General features: G+C 38.7%; 1 protein-coding gene across 14 annotated transcripts; it reads right to left on the bottom strand.

Moving 5' to 3' along the window:
- Nucleotides 1-4: 4 nt before the first annotated feature.
- Nucleotides 5-26,868, bottom strand: LOC113057966 (ensconsin-like). Of its 14 annotated transcripts, none has more exons than XM_026225609.1 (21): nucleotides 26,734-26,868; nucleotides 19,951-20,052; nucleotides 19,318-19,398; nucleotides 18,751-18,914; nucleotides 16,741-16,855; nucleotides 16,079-16,174; nucleotides 15,312-15,413; nucleotides 14,732-14,827; nucleotides 13,668-13,763; nucleotides 12,086-12,211; nucleotides 9,103-9,215; nucleotides 6,135-6,268; nucleotides 5,741-5,982; nucleotides 4,839-4,977; nucleotides 4,324-4,504; nucleotides 4,137-4,241; nucleotides 3,975-4,028; nucleotides 3,773-3,845; nucleotides 3,038-3,227; nucleotides 2,711-2,940; nucleotides 5-2,609 (listed from the first exon to the last, which is right to left on the bottom strand). In XM_026225609.1, exons 1-21 carry the CDS (start codon nucleotides 26,777-26,779, stop codon nucleotides 2,602-2,604), a joined length of 2,493 nt encoding a protein of 830 aa, XP_026081394.1. In that variant the 5' UTR covers nucleotides 26,780-26,868; the 3' UTR covers nucleotides 5-2,601. The 14 variants fall into 14 exon arrangements, with proteins under 14 accessions (XP_026081394.1, XP_026081393.1, XP_026081392.1 ...); XM_026225608.1 differs by having other exon boundaries at nucleotides 2,711-2,937; nucleotides 9,103-9,239; XM_026225607.1 differs by having other exon boundaries at nucleotides 9,103-9,239.
- Nucleotides 26,869-26,977: the final 109 nt, after the last annotated feature.

The following is a 26,977-nucleotide window of genomic DNA, read 5'->3' on the forward strand; positions in this document are numbered from 1 at the left end:
TCCCTTATCTTCCAAAACTTTATTTTAACAATTTATATTTCTCAAGTACATTTTAGATATATTTACAAATATAGTTTGTGGTCAGGGCTATTTCAAGACAAGAACCTGCTCTAACAACTGCAGATCCCATTCATGACCCAAGTCGAGTAGAGTGATTGTCATGGCCGAGGTAAGCTCACGTGACACGTTAAGGTATTAATATATGAAAATAAAATACAACCCATTCTGCATCTAAGGCACCGTCCTATTCTACACCAGTAATGAGTACATGACATTAAAGAAGAGTTTTAATTCTGATATATGGAGCGGAAAGGGCTCTTAAAGTCCAGTTAGTGGAAACAAAATCTGCACTGACTCACGAAAGCAAACGCAACTAACACATACAAACCTCAGTGATTGGGTCTGCATCAGCTACACCACAACCTGCAGCAATTTTGGAAATGCAAAGTATTATGAGTATAAAAGGCCAAAACCGAGGAAATCACAATGATCTCTAAACTCATGTACAGAAGTCTCATGCTAAGCGCTGGTCACTTCTAACCTCCGCAAACAACTTTCCACTGGAGACTTAAGAGCCGGAGTCAAAATGCAATTCTGAAAAGTGAGTATTATACAACAAAGGATAAAAATGACAAAGCGATGCAGATAAAATAACAGAAGAATATTAAATACATATTGAGTGATCTAAAGTATTCCGTGGATGTAAGTGTACAAATAAGGACATTTACTTACTGGTTAACCACAAATGTAATGGTTTCTGGCCTTTGACTGGTAAAACTACTGCACATAATATTTCAAAGTAAACTCAACTACAGTACACAAAGCCAACTGAACTCTTCAAGCATATGGAGACCAATCATTCATCACAACATTCTGGACATTTAAATCAATAGCCAAATCCTCACCATTAGTGCATAAATCACTTGAACTTCCCATATATCCTCGCAAATAGCTGCACATTTAAATTGTAATTCTCAACCTCGGTGAGAGGCAACATGCTCAATGGATCCCTGTTCAACCTCAAAGCAGCTTCATAATCAAAAACCCTTTTTGACTTTACTTGAACCCTCAGTCCACTTTCTTTTCCCCAACTCTCATCACTTCACACTCAGTTCAAAAAAAGATAAATGTGCACTGCAAATAGTTACATCTGGCCTTCATCTTACAGTACAGTGTTGTAGCACACTATACAGCACATTAACCTGCTGCCTAGTTTTTATTCCCAACCACAAGTATAGCCAGACATCCTAATACTGATTTACATAATACTTAGAAGAGTTTTAAATATATTTATTGTGCATTTTCAAAGAGAAGACTAAATTTAGTGTGGTTATTTAGGCCATGGATGGATGTGAAAACTAACAGTAACTGTATATACATGAAAAAACATCAGGACCTGATAGTAAAGAATAACCCTGAGGGGACGTTGGGCATTGGAAAACATTAAATCATTCAAGTTTAGCCACTGGAACACGTTTCTTCAAAGGGAATAGAAACATGCGGAAAGTGTGCAAGTAAGCGTTACAGTAATTCTGTGTTATATTATGCAATGTACTAGCAGATAGATTCATACAGACATTGAGAATCACTTAAATTAGATATTTGATAACTAGTTATATTTATGTACAGGTAGAACAGGACATCGACAATATAGCTATTTACTACAAAACAGGTATGAACGACATAAAAACCACATTAAACAAAAGCAACGTGTTACTTCAATCTGCTTTGAGCGCCATCATCCTTCAGTTTCAGAGCTCAAGGCAGTATGAACATGTTTGTACTCCATTTTAAGTAGAATTAGTCTGGTAAACGGTTTTAATGAAACATTTAGATTTGCTATCTACAAGCCTTAGACGGTAGGAATGCTTTAGTTGTTGCAACCGGATATATTGTTAAACACTACAGTGGTGATGTTTATGCTTTTGGAAAGGAGAAACAGAAGCTTAGAGGAAAATATCCTGAGGTCACAATAAAAGCACATCAGAACTGGAGAGTTGCCGAGCAGCTCGTCTAACCTCGTGTTTCAATGACAGGTTCCCGTTTGGGTCACAATGCTGAGCTGTCAGCTGAAGATATGTGAGAGTATCCTCTTTCAAAACGCTTTACACTGACTTAACAAACTAGATTATTCAACAAAACGCTTAAGTTGAAGCTATAATGAATTTGTATGCGCCACGTGAACACCTGCACTGGAATTAAGTAAAAAAGTGCACGTGGTAACAGTCAAAAGAAAGCAGCTATTTAAATGTGGAGAAACCACATGAATAAATAAGTTGTCTCCATATTTAAAAGATGAAACAACAAAACAATAAATTTAAGAAATACATGAAAAAAAACAAACAAATCCTGATGTCAATATTATAGAGACGTAAAGCCGAAACAAGCACACTGAAGGAATCTATAATGTACCCCTGAAGCATTTCTTTAGCTTGTTACTTCCAACGTGTCTTTATTTTCTCTTGCTTTATCCATCTATTATCTGCAGAGGCTGTGTGCTTTCCCTGGCTGTCCAGACGAGTCTGAGCGCTGACACTGAGGCTCAGCTGGACGTGACTCATGGAGTGCAATAATCAGCAGGCCTTAAACAGACCCCTGCATTCACATCTCTAAGAGAACAAGAGAAGCATTAGGTCAATCATGCGAGTTCAAATCAATATAAACTAATACGATACCATTTAGTAGACTTGATAGAATGAAAAGCCCTTACCAGACAGAGCTTCAATAGGCAGGCCTGGATGAATGGAGCTGGCCACTCTAGGCTCTTCAGGGCCCCCATCATCCATCAGGGGTTTGCTCTTTGCATGAACACCCAGGTCGATCAGCTCCTCAAAGCTCCAGGGTCCTCCTTTACCATTCAACCCTGGCACCAGGTTCACTTTAGAGTCCTCGTTCACAAACTCCAAGCCTTCCATCAGACAAGACTTGGGAGGGGGGCTGCTGGAGATAATAAAACAAAAATGTAAAAGGTGAATGTGTTTTATGCACCACTAGTGTAACCCAGATGAAACTATAGTAAATAATGTCATTTTTGTACCGGTCCCCTGAGAAATCCTCTGTATCTGGTCCATTGCTGTTCTCTTTATTGTCCACATCTGTTTGTGTGTTCATACTATCATCTGGCTCTTCTTGCTCGCTGACTGGCTCCTCCACAGGTAAGTGATGCTTCTGAGAGTCTGATGGCTCTGTCTTCATGACATTCTGCTCTGACTCGACAGCCTCGTTCTCTAAATTTTAATGAGACAGATGAATTATTCAGTTATACATTAGGGATACACAGTAAACCGAAATAAAACTGTTGTCTTGGCGTGATTTTCAAACTGCGCAGACTGTGATCTAATTATAAGTTCAGAGTGAAGTGCAACACTGTGTTCATTTACACACAAGCAGCTCATGTTCAAGTGTTTTTAACCCCTTCAATGCTGCCACTCTGCCACTCATTTCACCAGATTTGCTACGAGAAGCCTTTATAAACTGATTCATCAAAACAGAAGCTTTCCTAGGATTGTGCAGTTATATGTTGCATATAGTGATTGAATATCTCATCAATATTTAGAGATATCTCGAGATTTTGGCGTTGGCTGCCCTTTGAAATTTGCTTAGTAAATTATTTGTAAATACGGTGTAAAACAGGTGTTCAGTTTCATTTCAGCAGTTCTCTTGCAACTTGTCACGTGCTTGTCAGTGAAACATCAGTCATCTGCTTTCATAGAAACTCACTGTTGTTGCCGACAAAGTAATATTCTGCCACTTCTGGCATAAAGATACAGACCCTTATTTTCACAGTATATTTGGTCCTCAGCCTCCTCTCCATTTTCATCAGGAATGTCCCTCTCGTCATTACTCTGAGAGAACACACAGACACAACATAAGTAACTGGCTGGAAGTGGAAATGACACATAACAAGCAGATGCATCATGCCTCAATTCTATATTATAAAAGAAATACTATAAAATTAAAGCTGGTAAACTTGCCTTAAAATCGATTTGGTCTGTTTTTCTGGTCCTCTTCATAATTTCTTCAATTCTCTGCAGATGGAGACAGAACACTGAAGCTAATTGTATGATTTTTTTAAACTACAGCTGCTTACTTCAATGCAAACTGTATAAATGTCAGTGTCATGTGATGGTGTTCACCTTCTTTCTCTCCATGCGCTCCTGTTGGTTCTGCTGCATAATGCGTTCTCTCTCTTGACGCTGCCTTTCTGCTTCCTCTTGGGCCTTTGCTTCAGCCTCCTCTCGCTGCCATTGGATGAGCAATGAGTCAATCATTCAAACAGAACAGCTTTATCAGGGTTTCTATGCAATTGCATTGTCAACTCACCTCTTTCTCTAGCTCAACCTGTCTTTGCTGCTCCTCCAGCTCCATTCGCTGTCTCTCCTCCTCTGCTATACGAGCCTGCACCTCCTCTTCTCTCTTCCTCTCCTCCGCAAGCCTCTTCTCCTCCTCTACACGCCTCAAGCGCTCCTCTTCCGCCAGCCGCTTCTCCTCCTCTTTCCTCAGCCTGTTGAGACATGATACCTCAGGACCTCTGGCACTTAAAAAGTAGTTTTAGCACAATAAGCTGAGGATAACTTCAGCTTTAATGACTGCTTAACAAACCTGCGTTACTAACAAGGACAACATGAATATGATTACAAACGAATGTCAGTGTTTTAGCTTGGATTCTTCTGAGTAATTGTAGGTTTAAGAGCATAATGTATATTACATAATTTGCCTAGTATAATCAGAAGTAGTTAAAGCAGAAAGACTTCTTGACAGTTTGGTGACTGCACAGTGAAGTGTCAAAGCAGGTTCCTGACGTTGAAACAACACTGAAGCTAATCAAATGAACACACTTCTCCTCTTCTTCTCTCTGTATGCGTTGTTGCTCTTCTTTCTCTTTCTGCTCGCGTACCAGACGCCGGTTCTCCGCCAGGATCTTGGAAGCCTCTGCAGCGGAGTTAGTTCCTGCGATTGCTGCTTTGGAACTGGATTCTGAAAACACACATATATTCTTGATGCATATTAATATTATCTTTGCTTTTATTTATAGTTTATTAATTACTTTCTTCTATAGTATTACACAATAAAATGCATTGAAATACAGGGGAGTGTCTTTCTCCAAGTAAAAGCATAACAGATATATTTTCCAGCAGAGGGCACTGTGTCTCGAGGATAAACCCGAATAGCCCCAGTTACCCCAGCAGCTTCTGACCTTGTTAGAAGATATCTAAAGACAGTTCATTACACAAGCAGAGCTGGTTTGCTGCTGTAATAGATCAAAGGCTTTGTTTTGGCCAGACACTTGGCAAGGCAGGAAGCAGTAAAAAGCTGAATCATTTTCAAAGATTATTTCCTATTAAATAAGAGGAAAGAAATGACCTGCTTCATCATCATGACCGCAGGACTTGGCAGAGGATTTTATATGTGCTGAAAGGAACATTTAGTTGAGTTCTTTCATTAAAGCTGTCACTGTCAAACAACATTATTTCAACCTATTAAAAAAAAATGTTTAACAGTGAAATTCCTGGTGGAAAAACTATATTACCCATGATTCTGTAAAGAAATTTCAACCAATCATAGAACTGAAATAAACAAATCATGCTAAAAGAACTCAGTAGGGCCTGCCCATGCACCGAAACACTCAAAACACATAAATGTTTGTGTCAATTAAAAGTCTATTGACTATAGTAATGTTCAGAACTTTCTAAGCTGCCCAGGTATTACCATTAATATTACGTTTTTTGACTTCACTCACCCTCTTTGGCCTTGGGTGCGGGTGCTGGGCTGGGCGTGCTGGTTTCTGGAGACTGTGGGGTGACGGGCATCATGGGAGACATTTCCTTTGGCTTGGAGTCCCTCTTGCGAAGGGTGGGTGGGCCGGTGGGGGTGAGAGCTGGTTTCTGGATGGGTGGAGGTTTGGATGTGGCAGAGGGCTGAGGGGATGGAGGCCGCTGTTTCGAACCACTTGGGGAAGGAGTGCGGAAGCGTGGACTCTGCCTGAAGGACACAAACATAGAAAATAAGTTAAAAAGATTATACACATCGGACTATAGACAGTGGGATATGCAAATTGAGCAGCAGATTGTAAAGGTTTAAAATCAGTTTAGAGTGAAACCACTGCAGGCTAAACCTAATCTCACGGGTCTTACCTGGCTGCTCCAGGTGAGGGCGCTCTTGTAGTGGTGTTAGCAGCGGGAGAAGGAGACGGGGATCGATGACGACTAGAGGGTGAGGCAGGGCGTTTTCCTACTGGTGACGTGAAGCGTTTCTCCTTCTCAGCTTGCTGTATTTACAAAATGCAAAAAAATATAATAATAAACACTATGAACCAATGACCTTGACAATTTAAATTAGATTATGAATCCCAAATTTTCAATGCTGTCTCAAACTTTTGGATCAAAAGGAAGAGCCTCACATATAAAAATTCACTCCACAAATTAACGCTATGTAGTGATCAATCAAAGCATAGTGTTAATATCACACCATTGCTGCTGTGATTTTACTGTTCTCATCAATCTGAAAAAGACTTTTACCGGATACCCTGTCCACATGATCACAACAGCTAGCAGTGAGTACACCATGTTTTCATCTCTAACTCTAGGCATCTCTCCAAATGAGCATCAAGCAGATCAGATACAGAGAGCTCTAAGGTCAAGCCACTGGTGAAGCTAGAGTACAGTATGACCATCAGACGGAAACATGTCAGTTTCAATTCACAATCCTCCAGTGGATAAACAGTGCAAGCTCTCTTTTGCTTACTCTTTGGGACACACACTCAAGCTCGGTTAGCATTCATTACATGTAGGGCAGCGCTTCGAATTAAATGCATGTCTGAATGAATCACTGAAGTGGGCATTTCTAAATCTGATTATTTATAGATCTATCTGATCTATATAGTCAAATCAAGGCAAGCCACCTTTATTCATATAGTGCTTTTTTAACAGCTTTATACAAGTCTGTGCAAGTTAAGAGCTTGAATACCTCTAAAAACTCTGTTTGGGGTCTGACTAGCACACTGTAGTACATACATTTATAATAAGAACAATTATATAATTATTTAGTACAATAACAAACAATTCCAATTTCAAATAAATACTTTTCTTTCAAAAAAAAAAAAAAAAATCTCAAGATTTCCAGAAAATATTAAGCAGCAAAACTGTTTTCAACATTGATAAATGTTTGTCTTGCACCAAATCAGCACACAAGAAATTATTTCTGATGCTGAAGATGAAGATAATGGCTACTGTAAGTTCAGCTTTGGGATCACAGAAATAAATTACATCTAAACAGTTCTTTTTAAAGGTTAACATTTCACAATATTTTTACTTTATTTCTGATCAAATAAACGCAGCCTCATTAAGCTTAAGAGATTTCTTAAAAAAAAAATACTTGCAAAAATGTTACCAGCTCCAAACTTACATAGTACATGCTAACATTGGGTAAAATAAAAAGACTTCATAATTCTAATAAGATTGGACCATCTTTCATTACTGAATGAAAAATTGTACTCCATGCAAGTGCTTCTAGCTACACACACACTTGATTTCCTGTGTTGTTAAAACGTGTCCGAATGCCATCCTTCTATGGTTGGTATTCTGACTTCAATCATTGGGAATCAATAGTTTAAAATGAACAGTTCCGCACTTTGTCAAAAAATGACTGATGTAACCCAGATCCCTGTCTCTCCAGCACTCGCTGCTGCTGGCGCGGTCTTAAGCCTGGATCAGATAGTGTTATTCAGATCGAACAGCTCACTGATTAACCTCAGGGATAAAACCAAGCTGTTTTGCAAAGCAAACCACAACATACGAACATACAAATGTCTGAATGGGTGTGTATTGTTTTAAGGCATTTCAACTAAGGAAGAAACCGATAACACACAGGTACTGTAGTTCCGTTAAACTTATCCTGGTAATGAGACTGCAGATGCTCTGGAAATTTCTTTTCCTTACACGTGAAAACAAAAACCAGCACACATTGTTTTTTTGCATTATGAAGTATACTACTGTTACATAATGCATAATTAAAAAGTTTGGGGTCAAAAAAAATACTAACAAATTAATGAATAATCCATTCAGTAAGAATTAGTGGTTCAACGGATCACAAAACTCATGGTTCAGATCATATTACGTTTTTTTAAGTCAAGAACGGATCATTCAGGGTTGTTGCAGGATTTTTAAGCTCAAATTTAAGACTTTTTAAGACCTTTTTTAAGGCCTGCACAAATTAAAATGTATACCATACAAGTGGTGTAGAGAACTGTCGATAATAAACTATTAAACTGTAAAATGATTGTAAAAAGCATGATTAAAAGATTTCACCCAAAACATTTTTTTTTTTAAAAAGTCCAAGATTTTAACTCTTTAATTGCCAAGTTCATAAATGATGTCACTGATTTGGGGGGGAAAACACACAAAATGACTTATTTTCACCATAAAAGTAATTGTGGCTGGATTTTTTTTTTCTTACTTTTTATAACAGTCTTGGACATGTCAAAGATTAGTAGCAGCATTGGCTTTGATGCATTTTTAGTTTTTATGCAGCATTAGATTTCATTTTTGTTGTTGGTGGCTGTTTTTGCCCCATTGACTTCCATTATAATGACATTTTTGATTGCAAAGCCATGACACCATATAATCATGCATTCTTGATTGTTTTTGGTTTTCTCTTTTGGGAAGAGGTAAAATTTGTTATTTTTACAGTTGATCACTAAGTGGGACCATTAACCCTTTAGATAGGCCTGTGTAAAAAAAATAGACAGCACCTGAGTTAAATATATGAGTGTCACAACAAAGGGTCTGAATACTTAGGACCATGTGATTTTTCAGTTTTTCTTTTTTAATAAATCTGTCAACAATTCTGTGTTTTTCTTTAAATTTGGGGTGCTGTGTGTACAATAATGAGGATAAAAAATGAACTTAAAAGATTTTAGCAAATGGCTACAAAGAGTGAAAAATGTAAGGGGTCTGAATACTTTCCGTACCCACTGTATGGTTAAATATTGCAATTAATCTGCAGATCATGTGTCAAACCGTGGTGCCTGGTCTGCATGGATCAACTACAATCCATTCAAGAAACTAAATTGAATGTGGAAGTTCACATGCAGCATCTGCTCACCTGCATCATACTGGAAATGCCATCTGCAGACAAAGAAGCTGGAGGGCCTTTTTTTCGATCGCTGCTGCGACTGCGTAGGGGTCCTGGTGGGGGCTGCAAGGGGCTGGCAGATGCTGAACGAGGACACAGGTGAGACTCTGGTAAAGGACACAGTCAGTGGTGCACAGCCAGGGACAGCAGGGAAGGGACGTCACAAGCAGCCGAGTGGGTGAGCAAAGCAGAGGTAGAGAAAGGGACAGAAAGAGGGAGATATAAAGAGAAATAGAGAAGGGATGATAACAGCACAAAACATTGGTGTGTTAGATCAGTCAAATGGGTTGACAGGGAACTGTTGCTGATAGCAATGATGGCCTCAGGCAGACTGGGTTTGATTGGTGGGTTGGTGGGTGTGAGACAGAGAGAAACAGACAACATTCTGGATAGACAACACTTACTGGTCACCAATATGCTGAAGCACACTTTTATTGGCACCAAGCAAGCACCTTAGCGTGTAATTTTAGTCAGATTAATTATCAATAATTAAAGAACATTCACTCACTCAATTTCCCCTTACATCCACAACAGGGACATCAAATAATATAAAAATACTCCATGCCAACTCTGAAACTGCCTTTCCACTATCTCTGACATTTGCATATGATTGTCGCATTTCATTGCATTTAGTGAAAGGTCATACAGAACTTTTAAATTGGTGGTGAAGCAGCCATTACCCTTACACACAAATTAATGAATAATGAATGTATGAATATATGAATATATCCACACACACACAAAAAAAACATCAAAATGATTAATTACAGAATAGTTCATTCAAACAGAATTCTTTATACCTGCCCATTTTACAGAAATTTGAGTTTAAAGAATAATGTTTTAGTGGAAAAATGTATGGTAATTTAAATTTTTCTTTACCCCCCCCAAAAAAGTTCAAATATTTAAATGCATCTGAAGCTTAAATCGGATCTGAAAATTCTACATAATAGGAACACCACGCATCTCCTATACCTCTTTCCAATGGAAATGAATGGCTTGCGGTCTGGCATTTGTTGAAGATAGTCAAAAGGCAGTTTTGGTGATTTAACCATGCAGACGTAATGCCTACAACAGGCTGGTTTCAGCTTAAACAAAATTAGAAACAAACAAACAAAATCACGTCCTGCATCACATCCTACAGTCTGCTCCCAAAGTAAAATCCCTATTCATTTCTCCATAAAGAAGCTTTAAGGATTAGCAATATTAGCTTTCTGCAGAATTAATTCTGCTTTTTTAATTTCTTTAACTGCTAAATTCGCAATGAACAACTACACAACTCTTGAACCATAATCAAACAGCCAGAGAAGCCACTGTAACCATTGAAATGTAAACTACCCCAAAAGCATTATTACTGATAATAGGTGAATTATTTCATATTAAACCATAATTTCTTCAGATGATTTCTCAGACCTTTGTTTTTTTTTTTTTCAAATATTTTTTTAGCTTCAAATCAAAGTTTGTAATGTGCTTCATCTTGAGGCTGGTAAATTTAGTTTAGCTTTAATATAGATTAGGGCTTAAAAAAATCCCTATGAAGTAAATGAATGGGAAAAATACTTTTAGAACCAAAGACAATGAAAATGTGGTTGCCACTGAAGAACCCAAAGATGACTGTGGCTGGGCTCTATAGAGATTGGTATTCAATCAGGGGAAGCCCGGGATCTGTTGGTGGAGGTGAAGTGAGGTGAGCGGTAAGAGCTGACCTAAGGATTGGGTCTGCTATGACAGTGGGATTTCTGTGCTAATCTCAGCACACCATAGTTAACCATGACTATTATCATCATGGAAAGCCTATACATGTAATTGATCCATAAGCTGATGATTCATAATCATCTCTGTCTATTTTAAGAAACCAATAAGGCAGTTCAGATACTATCGGACTCAGTTATGCTGATAGCATCATGTCAACAACAAACCCTGTCAAACAAGTTACATATCCAGTATGCACTTAGCCTTCAAAGGTTGTTAGGAATCCTAAGTGATTTTGGTAGATTTGGAAACTGAAGATAATATGTTTAGGGTGACGCTGCTGGTCTGCAGGGCCGAGAGCTGCTCTGTGTGGATCATCTGAGGATTGAAGTAACAATAGCAGGGCACAGATTCAATCCACTCATTCCCTGTCAGACACAGAACTGCTCGGCTAATAAGCTTACAAAAGATCCCTTAGCAATAGCAATGGAGCACCTTGCAAATGTTGATGTGTGAAGGTGTATTTTAAAGAATAACAGCAGGTTAAAGACTAGTGATGCACTGAAATTAAAATGTAAAAAAGTACTGTGTACGCTGGTGAAAAATGATTTGGCCACATTTCTGCTAGTGACCATATACATAATGCCGATGAATACAGATGATATGCATAATGTTGTAATGTATACACAAATGACATTTTACACAGGTTTGTGCTGCTTTCCTTAAATGAGAAAGTAGGCTGAAGTTTGATTCTTTATAAGGCAAACTGATCTATGTACACGTGTAAAGAGGTCTTTGTCCATTCCGTCACAGGATTTCTCCATGCGAGTCACACGGAAGAACTGAACTGAACTGTAAATGCTAGCTCATTTCTGATAATATCTTTAAGATGATGACTGCATTTTAATCCAATTAAACCTGGAACAATTCAAGTGCACTCTGCTTTAGTTAACGCAACCGTTTCTGTTAAAATTTAGCTTTTGGCTAAAAACAGTTATGAAACATTAATGGCATTCTGGTGAAAAGTTCAAAGACAAAACAATTTCTGTGCATTCCTAGAAAAGACTGCTAAGCTTGAAAATCAAACACTGCTAAATTTGTCTCAATGCATGTAGAATTCAAATGTGATTCAAGCCACTTCAAAGGACTCCAGCATGCCCAATACAACACGCCAACCAAGCACCCCTGCCAAGCGCCTTACATCTATTCTACACAGAAGTGGAAGGTTCTGATACGAGCTGGGCCTCCCTCTCTCTAGTGTTACCTTGGGTGTCTCCTCCTTCGGCGGACAGGGCCGCAGCACTCTTGCTTCTAGCTAGCGAGGCCTGGGTGGGTGTGAGCAGCCGACTGAGGACACTGCTATCCACAGGGGCAGCCAACAAGCGGCGAGCTATAGACACGGTGTGCCCGTACAGACACCAAAAACAGAAAAAGAGAAAAGAAAAGAGATAGGTTGAGGAATAAACACAAGAGGAAGGAGAGGGGAATGACACCAATGTGAGTTAAAATGCAAGAATCAACACAAAAAACTAATAGAAAAGTACTTTAAATGTAAACAGTGGATGTCAATTGTGACTCATTGCTGGTGAGACAAAAATAATATAAGTGAGATAAGAAGGAGGTGATTGGGAGCAGGACCAGGGCTGTGGAAGTGAAGGTGAAAACATAGGTGACATATAAAGCCAGGACTAAAAGAGTAACTGGAAGAGAATTTTTGGGACCCATTAGACAAGAGTTAAGCATTTTTAATTTGAGGTATAGATCGAATTTATGTTAGTATTAAATTAAGAAACAGATTACAGGTCTGCCTTTGAACATAGTCTGGTCTCTACTGCAGTTTTGCAGAATGTAATTCAGCTGAAACTGAATTAATTCGATACAGATTTTACACTGCAAAACTGTAGCAGGACATGCTAATGGGGCAAAAAAGCTCTTGTAGTCATGAGATCTATGTTTGTAATCAGAGTTACAAATCCACAGTGGGGAAAACCGAAAAATGAAGGAGTAAAAACAATGTCTCTTGAATGGTCCATTTATTTTATTTTCCCCTTTGACACTGTATTGATACAGTCCAAATTGTAAAGAGGGGGTGAGGCTGTTAAGCTTTTGATGATGTGGTTAAGGGAGTTGAATAATAAGGAAGGGCTCTCAGCATAGATAATAGTGGTATCAATCTGAACAAGTGTGTACTGTGTGGGTGAAACTCTAAAACTGTCTATTACAACACAATTCAAGAGGTCATTTAATTTTCAAGAGCAAACCAGTCTCTAGAAATAAATACAGCGTTCCTATAAATCTACTCAGCATTCTGTGTATGTAAGCCTGGAAAGACATTAGAAACACTTGAGCACTGAAAACAGCCAAGGCACCAGGGGCCAAACACCTTGGTTAATGTCATTTAGGAAGAAAAACATCAATGTTCACACAAAGAAAACACATTGCATTAGCATACACAAAGAGCTCATTCCTGGTGAGTAAGTAAGTCGAGGTCCTTGAGAGAAAGAAAAAGCAACAAGGTGAGGTTAAGACGAACTCAAAGTAGCAGCAAACACCAACCGACATGTGAACAAAATATCATAGATTTTAGCAGATTGTTATTTTTATGAATGCACGATGATCTGATGCACGAGTGAAAAGACATGGCAAGCAAAGAATGTAAGGAAGAGAGACGCTGCACATGCCCATGCCCCCTCCCCCCCAACATCCCTTATTACACCAATGTCATGTTCTGTTGGCTGCAGATTAAACAAAAGCAAAGAGGACCATAGACGTGAACGCAGTTTGCACTTATTTATTAGTAAGTGGCGAACAGGCACGGCGAAATGTCCCAGTTGGGATTTAAGCACCTGATTGATCTGCTGGGAATTTCTCTGGTTTGGTGACAGGCTGCGTTTTAGCCCCTACTCGAGAGAGGGAGGAGCTTCGCTTCTTCAGGATTGGGCCTACAGACAAAGTGGACAGGGTAGTGTTAAAATCATTCAGGAAGCAAGGACTTTTCTGTGTCTAAGCTTATGCGTGCCACTTGCAGTGAATGAGGAAATTTATATTTTGATGAGAACAATGCAGTCAGACTCTGCTTTATAATTGTGGTTGTATTTATAGTAGTTTTCAGTTTAATTCTAATATGGAGAATTGCATTTGTTGCATGCTTGCGAATGCCTGTGTAAGCTCCCTGTATACATTTAAATGCTTATTTACATTGAAACTAGATTTTTAGAATGACACTGGTTAACCTGCTAATGTAGGCAAATAAAGGCTCACGCTATTTATTTAATACAAATATTTTATGAGACCTTGTGATTGTTCATCATTGTTCTCCAGTTCTGTCATGAACTGAGAAATTAAAATGTCCCTTGATCTTTTGACATATAAGAGGTCACTGTACTATAAAAACATCCTGCAAGTTTCAGAGCTCAAAACTTTCTTGTTAGTCTAAAAACAGCTTATATTGAAGCCAGTCTGCCAAAGTTATAAATTAAAAAAACATCAAAATTTAGAAGTAATGTAAAAATCTTGATAACATTACAAGTGGAGAACAGTACAAAATAATACAAAACATAGTTAATGTCCCCTTTAAGTGTGCAGAAACAATGTTAAAGGGATAGTTAATTAAAAAATAAATATTCTGTCATCATTTTACTTACTGTTCAACAGTAGTTTGGAACACAAAAGAAGAAATTAAGATAAATTACTGATACTTTCATGGAGATTTTGTTTGAAAATTACAGTTGAGATTCATTGTAAACGAATGGGAAAAAAAGAGTTGGTGAATTCTTCAAAATAACTCATTTTGCGTTTCACAATAGAAAATCATTCAGGTTGGACATGACAATAGTGTGTGTAAATGAAGACAGAATTAAAAAATGTTAACAAATCCTTCAAAAGAAGGGTAATGTTGGCAGTCTGGCACCTGTCTTTTCCACCTGAGGCTGCTTATGCACTTCTTTAGAGGACTGAGGAACATTGTTAGGCAACCGGTTCAAAGACGAACTTCTCCTCTTTGCACCTGAGAGACAAAAAAGAGCTGAGGAAACTCCTGAATCAAAAACATATGTTTCTCTCATTAGGGACTGAAGACAGACTTCATTGATAAAACCATCAACACAAAAGTGATCTAATATCCTCAACATTTGTGTGGCACCACAGTAAAATGTGCCTGCAGAGAAGGAACTGAAGAGGAGACTCCTACACAGACACTAGTGTGAAACTGTCTTGAGTCATAGCTGGCTGCTGCTGTTAGAGGAAAAGGAAACTGTGGAGAGAAACAGCATATCTGCGAAAACCATACGCTGCCAAGAAGGCAAAAACACTTTCGGCCAATTCAAATAAACACAATGCTGTATTTGCATTTAAATAACATCATCAAGCAAAACAAAGGGAGAGGCACCTGTGTGAGACATGACTTGTGATTGATGTATCAAAAGAACTCATGCAGTATGGCGTTCAACCTGGATAAGAAAAGGGCAGGAGAGGGCAGGGAGGACACTTACTTTTATCAGGAGAATTAAGGAGGGTGGCTGAGGATGAGGAGAGACGCTTGCTGATAACTGAGTCAGTCTGTTTCAGGTTTGTAGTAGAGGAAGAGCGCTTGTCTACAGGGGAGGGTGAATATGCACACAGAGACAGACAGGGAAGTGGAATTAGTTACAGGGGTTAGCACGTGCTAAGCTATTGTTAATTACACTAATACAAGCTGGCTTCATTACATTTTAAAGGTAACAGCTGCACATAAAAAAAAAAAAATTTAAGCATACTTAATAGCTAGACCTGAAATCGTGACTGCCTTACATGTCTGTTACATTCAAATATTTAGAAAATATATGTAATATTATGAATACATAAATGTACACTTCTATATAGACTAAACACACATATATATATAAATTATAATTTGTATTAAGTAGTTAAAATTCATGAAAAGGATAGATAATCAGTATTATGCATAAGTTCCAACTAAGGCAAGCTTAGTCTAAAAAGTCAAGCATAAATCTGTTAGTAAATATTCAAACGAACATTAAATCTAGATAAAAAGTGGAGGGAAAAATCAAGATTAAACTCAAAGTGACACATCCCCAGTAAGTGCTTCAGAGAACATGTTCTTTGTTACAATCCCTGGCAAGTGAAGAAAATATATTATTATAAACAACTTAATGAGTGAATAAGAACCAGCCAGTTCAGCCCCAGTCAGATTAGTGCACATATGATCGAAGGGGAGGAGTGGGCAGTTTGTGCCATGGGCAGGCAAACTACAAACCACCTTGTGACGTCTGATTCCTTGGTTGCTTGGTGGCTGGAGAAGCAGGGGAGATTACTATAACAATCGGGGAGGAGGCGGGGCCAGTGTCAGTCTGTCCTGTGGGAGGGGCAGGAACAGACAGGTCGCTATTGGAAACTCTCTCCCCAAGGGGAATGTGAGAGGTGGAAAAACACAGCTGACAACATTAGATTTCCATCCCTGAGTGGTGTTGCATACAACCACCAACAAACAAACATGACTTGTTAAAGGTAAAGTGTGTCATTTTTGGTATGTTTGGGAAATTGTTTCTGCTATCTCAGTTCAAAACACTGTGGCTCAATTAAAAAAAACATCCAGCAACAGTAGGATTTACTGGGGAGGGACTACCTGTTTTGCTGACTAGTGGCATATGTGGGTTTCAAGAAACTGTGTGATAACAATCATACATCTAGTGTCTAGAGTCATTATAGTAAAGCAGTGCACAAACAACACACTACGCCTTTAACACCAAATAACCGCAATCAGGATTGTCAAAAGAAGATGATTATTCATAGAGTCATAACGCACTTGGGCAGACTACGGGACAATCAGTGAAAGAAGCTGTTCAAGTTTTATAAGGAAAAGCTGTTGAATATATTAGCAAGTGCTTCTGATGTTTTGACATTTAGAAAAAGCACTCATACCATTTTTGTTGTCAGAGTCTGAAAGTCCACCCCAGGACCATCTCTTCTGTCTCTCTCTACTCTCTACTCGCTGGCTGCGTTCCAGAGTACGTCTCATCACGGCCTCGTAGTGCTCCTACACACACACACACTTTGTTAGACAAATAAAGCCATGATACATCCTCTGAGCTGTGCAGCAGTGGACCGTGGAAAAGGTGTGGGTGTCAATACTAAAACAAAGTCCATGATTCTAGGCTCGTTTGCATGTCATGACTCCTGCTGCATGACTGTAAGGCCGGCGACACACTGGATGCGTGGCGCAAGTGTCTCAGCTGCGTGGCGTGTCGGTTTTTAATTCGGCTCCCATGTTAACAGGTTAGAGCTTACAGACTGCCTGCGTGAGACGCGCATCTCCTTGTTGGAAGCTTTTCCAGGCAAAATATAATAGGAAAATGTGTTTAAATATCATTTTGTACACAAATACATATGAATTCCTGATATTTTGATATTTGAAAGTCTATAGGTTGACATAAATTCAGATATAAATGTAATTAAAAAAATAAATAAATAATTATCGATTTTCAAATATTGCACCTGTCAAAAATAATCTATTTATTGTAGGTGTAGGTGTGTAAAAAAAAGTATATATTGTTGTAATGAAGACATGAGCCTGGTCTGTCAACGGTCTCCCTCTACAGCAGCAGCGCGCCAGCGCCGCGTCAGGCATGCTTCTGGTGTGTAAAGACACAGAATCCGCCACGCTTCTGGTGTGTCACCGGCCTAAGACTAACAAAATCACCCGTTTCATTTCATCCATTTTCTCATAAAAGGGTGATCAGGATGTTATAGATGAAAGAATGTTAATGAATAACCCCAATAAGAAGCAGGGTGATATCACCAACATCTTATTTCACCGTATGAGAAAATTTAATTTCATGATAAAGATATGTACCTCGATATAGCTATTTTTATTTACTTTTTGTTTTTTAAAATTAAGAAAAATAAGCTAATAACAAGCACAACAGAAATAATTATTATGAAATAAACATCAGCTACACTAGGCTAGGTTTACTTAACTTGTAGGAAATATTACAGAAATTGCATAAGATGTATAAATAAAACACTGCATTGTCTTCACTGTATCAATCAAACATGCTTAACATTAATAATGACAGACAGCAGCAGGTAAATAAGGCTGCTGTCCCTTTAAGACTGACAGCACGGATCCAATATACTGAAGCTCATCTGGTTTTCACCCAACTGTTTTACATTTATTTAACATACAACCGACAGTGTTTACTTAAATACTCCACACGACGGGCATTATGACGTTACTGTGAGTGTATTTGACCATTCAAGCACAATAAAACACGAAAGAGATTTGTTTTAGCGATCACATGCTGTCAAGAGAGGGGCTTTCAGTGCACACGCTTCGGCTGTGTGTCAATCAGACAAGCATCACATTGAGTTCTTTTCCACTGCTTACTGCAATTAATAACTCTACCAAGTGTGTCCCATTCTATATTTTCTCATTGATGCATGTTTCCTTATCACTCAAAAGGTGTAAAACGTTTAAGCAGTACTGTGTTACGCAGATATATTTGCACTGAGTACATGATATAGGAAAATCACTTTATTTCGCGGTAACAATATATACCGTCAAACTTCCCATCTTGTCAGTGAAGAGACCAACGAGGTCGGTTGACTGTAGGGATGAGCAAAAACACACATTTCCCAAAACAGACTGGTTGGTGGGTTGTCTAAACAACTAGCTAAGCTTAAGGGAGTCCAGTATAATTAGGCTGGTTTAGGTTCAGACTTGACATTATGCATGGTAATAATAATCTGCAAATATTATACTCTGTGTGTAAGGGATTATACAGCCTTTAGGAACAGTCTCTAAAGGGCATTTTAATATTTAAAAGGAAATTTCATATTGCAGTAGGAGGTAAACCTTTTGAATGGTAGTTTGCTTCGGTTTGTTTGTTTTACAAAGAGTAAGGTTAAAGACCCTATTAAAAAACAGCTTACCTTTTCTTCCTCTAATTTCTGTTTCCTTTTCTCCTCCACTGCAGCTCTCCTCTGTTCTTCCTTCCTGCGCTGCTCTTCCAGCTTCTTCTGTCTCTCCTCCATCTGTCTCTCCACCTGCAGCCGGGTCTTACGCTCTCGCTCCAGGAGCTGAGTCTCACGGGCCGCTGAATGGGCCAAACAGGGTGTGTTAGCAGGTGTGTTTGTACGATTTGTTACAATGTAAGAGAATGAACTGTCTAACTCTGTGCAGGGGTTGGCAAACTTCTTGACACGAAGGGCCTTTTTCATTTTTTATCACTTTGAGTTGCATTGCTACACAAAATAATGCAGTGTACACTATGATATTCAATGTATGCTGAATTGTTTCCCAGCATCCACCTTAGCATGAATAAATTATGCAAATGACTGCCTCACTGTTTTGTAAACATAGTGTTACTGTTCTCTTTGACTTGTGTTATTTCTCTTCCTCATCACCTGTGTACCAATTATTATCCTTATGCAAGACAATGGTTATATACTCATCTAAAGTTACCAACACCTGTTGTGTGAATTTGTTTGCTTTGTCACCATGTTGCTTTTCCTGCTCTTCTCTCCTCTCTTTGGCCACTCTGAGTTTGTCGTCTATCCTCAAGGCTGCCCCATCTATGACTAAGAACACAGAACACAATGTCAGTGTATCAGTTGAAATTTGAACACTTCCTGGGCTATGAAAAGGCACTCGGTAGATTGCACTAGTATCTGTTGCGCAGATAATCCTTTCACATGGACCTATATGAGGCTCAGGTTACAGATTGAGCTATGAGCTCACCACACCTGATACATTATTGACAATGAGTCATGGACGTGTGTGAGGACATGCTACAGGAAGTGCTGCAATGGTCACGTGACAGCATGTTACTTAACTAACCAAAGCAAGACTGCAGGAAAAATTAAACAAAACAAAAAATGTAATCTTTGTTGATTGGTTTGGTGCAAACCGTTTATTTTATTTTTTTTAAATAAAATAAAAGTACATTGTGATTCGATGAAAGAGCCACCTTAACAAATAAATGTACACTACTTTATAATAATTAATTTTGTTTCAGTGTAAAAATCTGAACTACTTGCACAATTGGGCCTTCAGAAAAAAAAAAAAAAAAAAAAACCTTTTGAATCCCTGCAGTGACTGACAGACTGAGATCTGAGATCATCGTTTGTTACCTGGCCTGGTTTGGGTCTTCACTGTGCCGGCTGAAGCTGCTGGTGTTGGGCTGTTCCCTGCCTGGTTGCGCCGTTCCTCTGCCTGCGCCTGCGCAGCTGCAGCTGGAAATGCAATGAGACGAAATGCACATAAAAATTGGTATCACTTAAGCAGGGAAGAATAGGAAAGAGGCAACAAGAAAAAAGTCGTTCATTGAGAATTCATTTTAAAGAGACTTGCCATAGCAATGTTTGATCCTGTGAAACAGATTTAAAATTCTAGCATAAATAACTAGTCTGCTTCTGACTGCTCATCTGGATGGCATGTTACTTTGCGAGTCATGTTTGAGTCAACATAAAAAAAAATAAAAAAAAAAAAATTGTTGTCATGTGCTACAGTATGAGCTAGGACTGTGTTTGATACATCCGTACGACAACATATTATTTCATACCACTTGATTATACAGGTATCTATACAGATGTTTCTTTATCGATATAGAAGCATATGTGCAGCAGTGGACCGTACTTAATTTGAATACAAGCCTATATGCTGCATAAAAGAGCACAAAAACTGTGGCAGGTCAGGCTCTGAAGAATTAGCACTGCAGAATAACCAGTGTTCAGGAGACGGATGGAGGAGGAGGATATGTCTGAGCCATCAGACTGCAGGCTTCTAAATAAAGACTACCAATTCACATCTTGACAAGAGAGGTAAAACATAAGAACAGCATGAAATGACTTCAAAAGTCCTCCTCTGCTTGGAAATTGCATAGCTGCTGTTGCTGAGTGACACTCATGACAGTGCAATCCTCAGATGCAGGACATTACCTGCATCTCGGCGACGTACTGCCACTACACAACAGTCAGAGCACTTCAAACAATCAGCTACATTTACACAGGCAATGAAGGAAAATAACTCCTATTCAGAGATCAACCGGTACTGAATTATATTGTGTCCAATAACTGATATGTAAAATCAAGGTGCATTTTATTAAATTATTATGTTTATAAATATTATTATATTAATATTATGTAATTGACTAGCTATTTCAGACAGCCCACCAAGCAGCCAATTTAAAAAATGTGCAGTTTTGCACATCCCTAGATTAAAATAGCTTGAGCTTTTCTACTGCAACTACTGAGGCTGGGTAATCTTTGCTGAAGTGAAAGTACCACATACACCTGCACAAAATGCTTCATTAAAGCACATGCTAACATTTAAATAAATTTGCTGTGAAATGAATTTAGTATTGTCCTTTTTTTCCCCGTCCTTTCTTAATATTTCATCTGAAGCTCAGGATGACCTACGAAGAGTAGAGATGTGCTGAAGAGCACTCAGACAATAGTCCGTCAGACTCATTGAATATGCAAACACCATCTTAGTCATACTCTGAACCTCACGCTGTGGGCTCTGTGACACATGGCAAGCAAATGAACACTGAGCCTACAATGGTTAACACAATGGAGACATTGTCTAGGCCTTGCACATATATTCATGATGTAAAGACAATGAAGGCAAGCCCAAGGTGACCTTAAACTATTCCTCAGTGCAACTTCAATTAGTCTGCATATACTTTATGGGTCACTAAACAATAATTTAATGTAGACAAACATGAACATCTGTGGAATTGCGAGCAGCTACTAAGATTTAATGGGTACCTTTGAGAGCAGCATCAATGAACACACAGCAAAGAGTTCATCATCATGGACCACAACTGATTTAAGGGCTGATTATGTGTTTCTTCTGAATGGATTTGGAGAAATTTAGCATTACATCACTTGCTCACCAAAGAATTCTCTGCAGTGAATGGGTGCCATAAGAATGAGTACAAACAGCTGGTGAAAACATCAAAACAATCCACACAACTCCAGTTCATCAGTTAACATCTTTTGAAGTAAAAAAGCTGCATGTCTGTAACAATTCCATTAATTCTATTTTAATTCCATTTAATTCAATTTTAAAACATTGATTTCCACTTTAATAAAAAAAAAATACATACAATAAACATGATTCATTCCCAAACCAGTATTAATTGATTTCCAAACTGGGGGGCACAGCAAGGCTGAGGGACAGTCAGGGCCCGATGAAATCTTATTTTTTCCTAAATTCAGGTTTTTATATTATATATATATATATATATATATTTTTTTTTTTCAATTTAATAAAAAAAAAATAATAATTTCAGTTACGTGCTTGAATGCTTTAAACTGTTTTGAATGTTTAAATGGGCATGGCTTAAAACACGTGCAATTGATAAGGTTTCGTGATGATGCACGAGGCCGTTTTTGTTATGCTGGCCTTGGGCCTTAGTTGAAATCGGCAGTGGCCCCCCCACTCTTCGTGCTACTTTGCTATGCACCTAGCATATTTTTGAAGGTGAGAGTGTGCGCTCAAATTAGGATGACCACCTGCTAATAAGCCCAAGGGGTGACAAGGGGTATGTTTCGGAGGGACAATGTGGGACACTGCCTTGCACAGCGGTGCCCCCACCCCATGGGCAGACTCACTGATAGTGGTTTACCCATTTCTAGCACATACCACCTTACATGGTATATTAATAATGCCCTATTCCCCTAAACATGTGTAATTGCTGATGTATGCTCATGACAGAATTGACAAATGCACTTCCACTTTTTTTAATTTACGACTTTTTTACAATTTACTTTATTTAATTTTATTTATTTTTCATTACAATTAATCACTTTAAATAAATTATAATATAAAATTATAGGATTCAAATGAATTGTAGCTGCTCAACACCACAGGAAGAGTTAAAAAAAAAAAAGTCTAAACTCACAACTCCAGAGGTTCACGGAACGAGAAGGGGGAGGAAGGATGGTGAACTTGTTAGTCAAGGCAGGCGCATGAAAAAAAAAACAGTTTGAAACAGGACACACCTTCTCTTTTTTTAATTGATGATGGCTGTGCCTCAGAGTCTCTTTCTCCATTTTTCAAATTGGAAAGCGTGCATCTAAAAGTTCCTTTTGTGTCTGGTATGCACGTGTGTGCGCTGTCATGACAACAACGAAAAAGTTGACAACAACCTAGTCAGCAGTTCAACTGAGGGGTGGGTGTGTTGACAGTACAGTAGCCTGCTGAACTGTCAAGTAATGTTCGTTTGGCGAATTATGAAAATCGATAATGGAAAGTTAAAATAAAATGAGCGCGTACAATCGAAAGCAGTTTCAATAGCAGCTCCCTGATGCCTACAATTTATATGCAGTCACCTATCCTTACCCAATTATATAATAGTGAGAAAAAGTATTGAAAAAAAATATTTTCACAGAAAATTTCTTGTTGGCTATTTATTCTTTTTTAGGGTTTCCGTAGTGCACTTCATATCCTTTCCGAACACGGAACTGGGGTGGTGGTGTAGGAATAATCTATTGGCCAACCCTAGTTCTTATCAGCTTTGGACTCTTATTCACTACAGATGTGATTCATTCCTAAATTTCTTCAAATCTGTTCTGAGGAAGAAAAACATTTTGGATGGCCTGAGAATGCATACAATTTTCAGCAAATTTTCATTTGTGGGTGAACCATTTCTTTAATCGGTACCAGAAGGAAACAATGCATTGTGCGACACAATGCTTTAATCCGATTACGATACTCCAGATTATTGGCTGTCAAAACATAGTTATCATATAATTTAGCTATCAGATCCTGCACTACTGCTCTATGTCACAGCCACAGACAAAATAAAAAAACAATCTGCATTGTTCTCAAAACCATGACTACTGATCATTGAGATTTTAATTACATTTTGAGAAAAAAAAACACTAAGGGCACAGACAAGGGTTACATCATTCCCTTTGACAACAGCTGCAAAGTTCAAACTGTCAGATGACAAGATGGGCTGTTCAACAAACACTCATTCACACAGGCTGACAGAACACAAAGAACGGTTATACAAATACCAACACTATGCTCTCTATTTCCTGCCGTGCATATCCAAGGAGAGCCAGCAGTCAGGGAGAGTCAGTGCTCACTGGGGTCCTGTTACCATCACTGTTTGCCTCACTCCCTCTCTTTCTCTTTTTTTTCTGCAGTAGCAGCCTGTTATTGGGACAATAGGAAGTCTCTAGGACAGATGCTTGGAGAGGAACGTGCCTGCACTGTCCAACTATTCAGGCCTCAACAGAAGGCACAACTGCGGTTTTACATACTCTCACATACTAACATATAATAGTGATATGCAAAAATACATATTTTCTAAATCAACTTGTTGGCGAGTCATATATAATAGGTTGGTTTTCGAGTTTGAATGGCCTTTTTCCATGCACACTGTGTAAGAGCTTAATAACAGCATGCTAATTAAAGCAAAAGCACTGCTGCTAGAAACATCAACTTAAAAGAACTAGTCAACCTCATATTGACTAACTGGTTTACCCAACCCCATCCACAGTGCATTTCTTGTACAGGATTAGCGGGGACACCTAGACTGTGTATGCTTGGGCTAATTCAAGAGGCAGAGCGATGATGATGATGATGACCTGTGGACAGCAGGTCATGCTTGCTTCCTGGAGGCTAATGATAGAGTGATCATCAGCACTGGACCTTTAAGCAATCACATTTGCAACCTAGGTAGCTCACTTGGTACATCACTGCACTTGCGATGTATAGGCCTTTAGGTATGGGTCCTGTGAAATACGAGTCACAATAAAAAACTAAAACTCAAGTGACTTGAAGAATGAAGCTAAAATGACATGGTTGCTTAAGCAAATGCATTTTTATCTCATGTTTGCTTTTAAGTCTGCATTAACCTTTTAGTGCCACTTCTAAGACATTTCATTTCTGAACTGGCCCAATACATACAATAACTCACCTTATAAAACAATGCCAAATTCACATAAACCTATTTGGGGTAAAACTGAAAGTACATTTAGCCCCAATCAATGGCCATTTCACTCTGAAAGAGTTGTGAAATGTGCAAGAAGCAACGTAAATATAATTTTTCAGCAATGTAATACAGGTTTTCCCCAATGATCCTGGGTTGCACATTTGAGTGCTGCTGCACTTAAACAAATGTCTGTACTAGAAAAGCAATAAAGCTTAGCAGGGCAATGTACAACACCTGTAGGACCAAAATACCAAATTTAAGCCAATTTGCTTCACAAATTTGTATCATATAATGGTCTCTGAAAACGACTCCCTTTAAAATAACTAATCAGAGAGGAAACTATTTAACAAGGAGAAATACATCCCTTATTCTGACAGCCAAGAATAATGAGTGCACCTGATAAACAAAGGTGCTACCCATTTAATATTGACTTATATCCAGCCTGGTTCATAATGATTTTAACCAAACAGCTCAATATCACATGACTCTAACAGGCCATGTTATTTTTCATTCTCTTCAATAATACCTTACCAAAAAAAAAGAGAGAGAGACAGAAACTTAATAGACCCCAAAATAAATGGTATTCAAGCATTAATTCTTGCATACATAACCAAATATGTGCAGTTGTCTGACCACTGGACTCCACCACCCTATATTATGTTTGCAGTCAGGCCAGGGTTAACCCCGGTCTTGATGAGAACACACTTTGAAGTTTCTAACCACACCATGACCTGTTCTACAACAACGAATCTTCCACAAAAGAAGCTAAAATGACAAACAAAAAGCATAAGTCTTTCAATGCTGTTATGTTTGTTACACAAAAACTGCATGAGATTAATCGCAGGCTACAGTGAAAGCTAAAGCTACTAGTCTATTAGTGGCAGAGGGTGAAGGCAATGTATCAAAAGTGCAAATCATCCCTCATTAACAAGTCAGAAGGGCATGCAAAACAAGCAACCCATGCATGTTTTCCTTAGAGGGAGGGACAGGTAAACAGTTTGATGCTTTGCTGCACAAAGCAACTCCAATGATGCTGATAGTGAAAGAAATGACAGTTTACATTCATGCTCAACCATCAAATGGTAAACGACCAAGTTGTGGTTACATCTCCAAGTGTGATGAGAGTCATACGTGTTTAGCAATTAGTGGCAAAGATGTCCAACAACATCTGCAAGACAGAAGCTCACTCACACACTCAACATGATAAGACATCAGGAGAAAAATACTGCTAAACCCACACAGATCCGTAAACACTACTTTAGTGATGCCCTTTGTGTAGTATGATCTGCACATGCCTTAAGTTTCACTTATAAAGGTCAACTGAATACAAAATATTTATTTACGTCAATCAAAACATGGATTTCTCCCACTGGTTCTGTAATTTACACGTGAACTATTTCGACATCAATGTCAGTGTCTCTGAATTTAGATAGGAAGTGTATATAGAAACCAACTTTTGAGACTGCAGAGGATTACACATTTTTAAAAGCGTTATATTAAGTTATGAATATTTAGTACAAACACAATGATAAACGAATGAATACAAGCTCTGTAAGTTACAGTTAAGAGCGCCATACAAAGCTGAGATGATGATGTGTCCCTGTCAAAACCAAACATCACTCATCAAACCTCCCTACAGACCCGGCGAACACAACACTTAAAAAACCCTTCAGGTTTCGTAAATTCATCCTGTCTGAACATTAAACTGTAGAAGAACATCACAGTGAACAAACACAGAATTATTGTCTGGTGCTGCAGTAAGTTTAGCAGTTAGCTGGCCGTTATCTGTCCATCTAAGCCCGCTAACTCTCCCCCTCAGACCGCCTCAATGAAAGTAACGGATTAAAGCCCCCCAGTCGTCCACACAACCTCCGAACAAAGCCATAGTACTAAATATATGTCATCTGACTGGTTTAAGAAACTAGTTCTCGTCGAAAGATGTTGTAAAGCAGTTAATTCTTACCCATTTGCGCCCGCAACCCTTTCAGAGACGTCGCACCTTCCGCCATTTTTGCCGAAGTTTTTTTTTCCGGTTGTTTGGCGCGCGGGGAAGCCGGCTGCTCAACCCTCCGCGGTCTACGGACGGAAACAGCGACATCTAGCGTTTGACAGCACGCACTGCAGGACACTGAGAGAGACAGAGAGAGAGAGAGAGAGAGAGGAGAGATGGGTCGTTACTCGGTGGGTTTCAATCCGGTGTCCGTGAC

This window comes from Carassius auratus, chromosome 39 (genome assembly GCF_003368295.1).
Source record: "Carassius auratus strain Wakin chromosome 39, ASM336829v1, whole genome shotgun sequence".
Taxonomy (NCBI): Eukaryota; Metazoa; Chordata; class Actinopteri; order Cypriniformes; family Cyprinidae; genus Carassius; species Carassius auratus.

Excerpts from the sequence above, each read along its gene's own strand:
- LOC113057966 (XM_026225607.1), bottom strand. The coding sequence starts at position 26,779 with ATGGCGGAAGGTGCGACGTCTCTGAAAGGGTTGCGGGCGCAAATGG. Across the intron at positions 19,399-19,950 it reads GAAGACCCAAACCAGGCCAG|TCATAGATGGGGCAGCCTTG; the intron begins GTAACAAACGAT and ends CTGTGTTCTTAG. Across the intron at positions 4,242-4,323 it reads AGGTTGAGCTAGAGAAAGAG|CGAGAGGAGGCTGAAGCAAA; the intron begins GTGAGTTGACAA and ends ATCCAATGGCAG.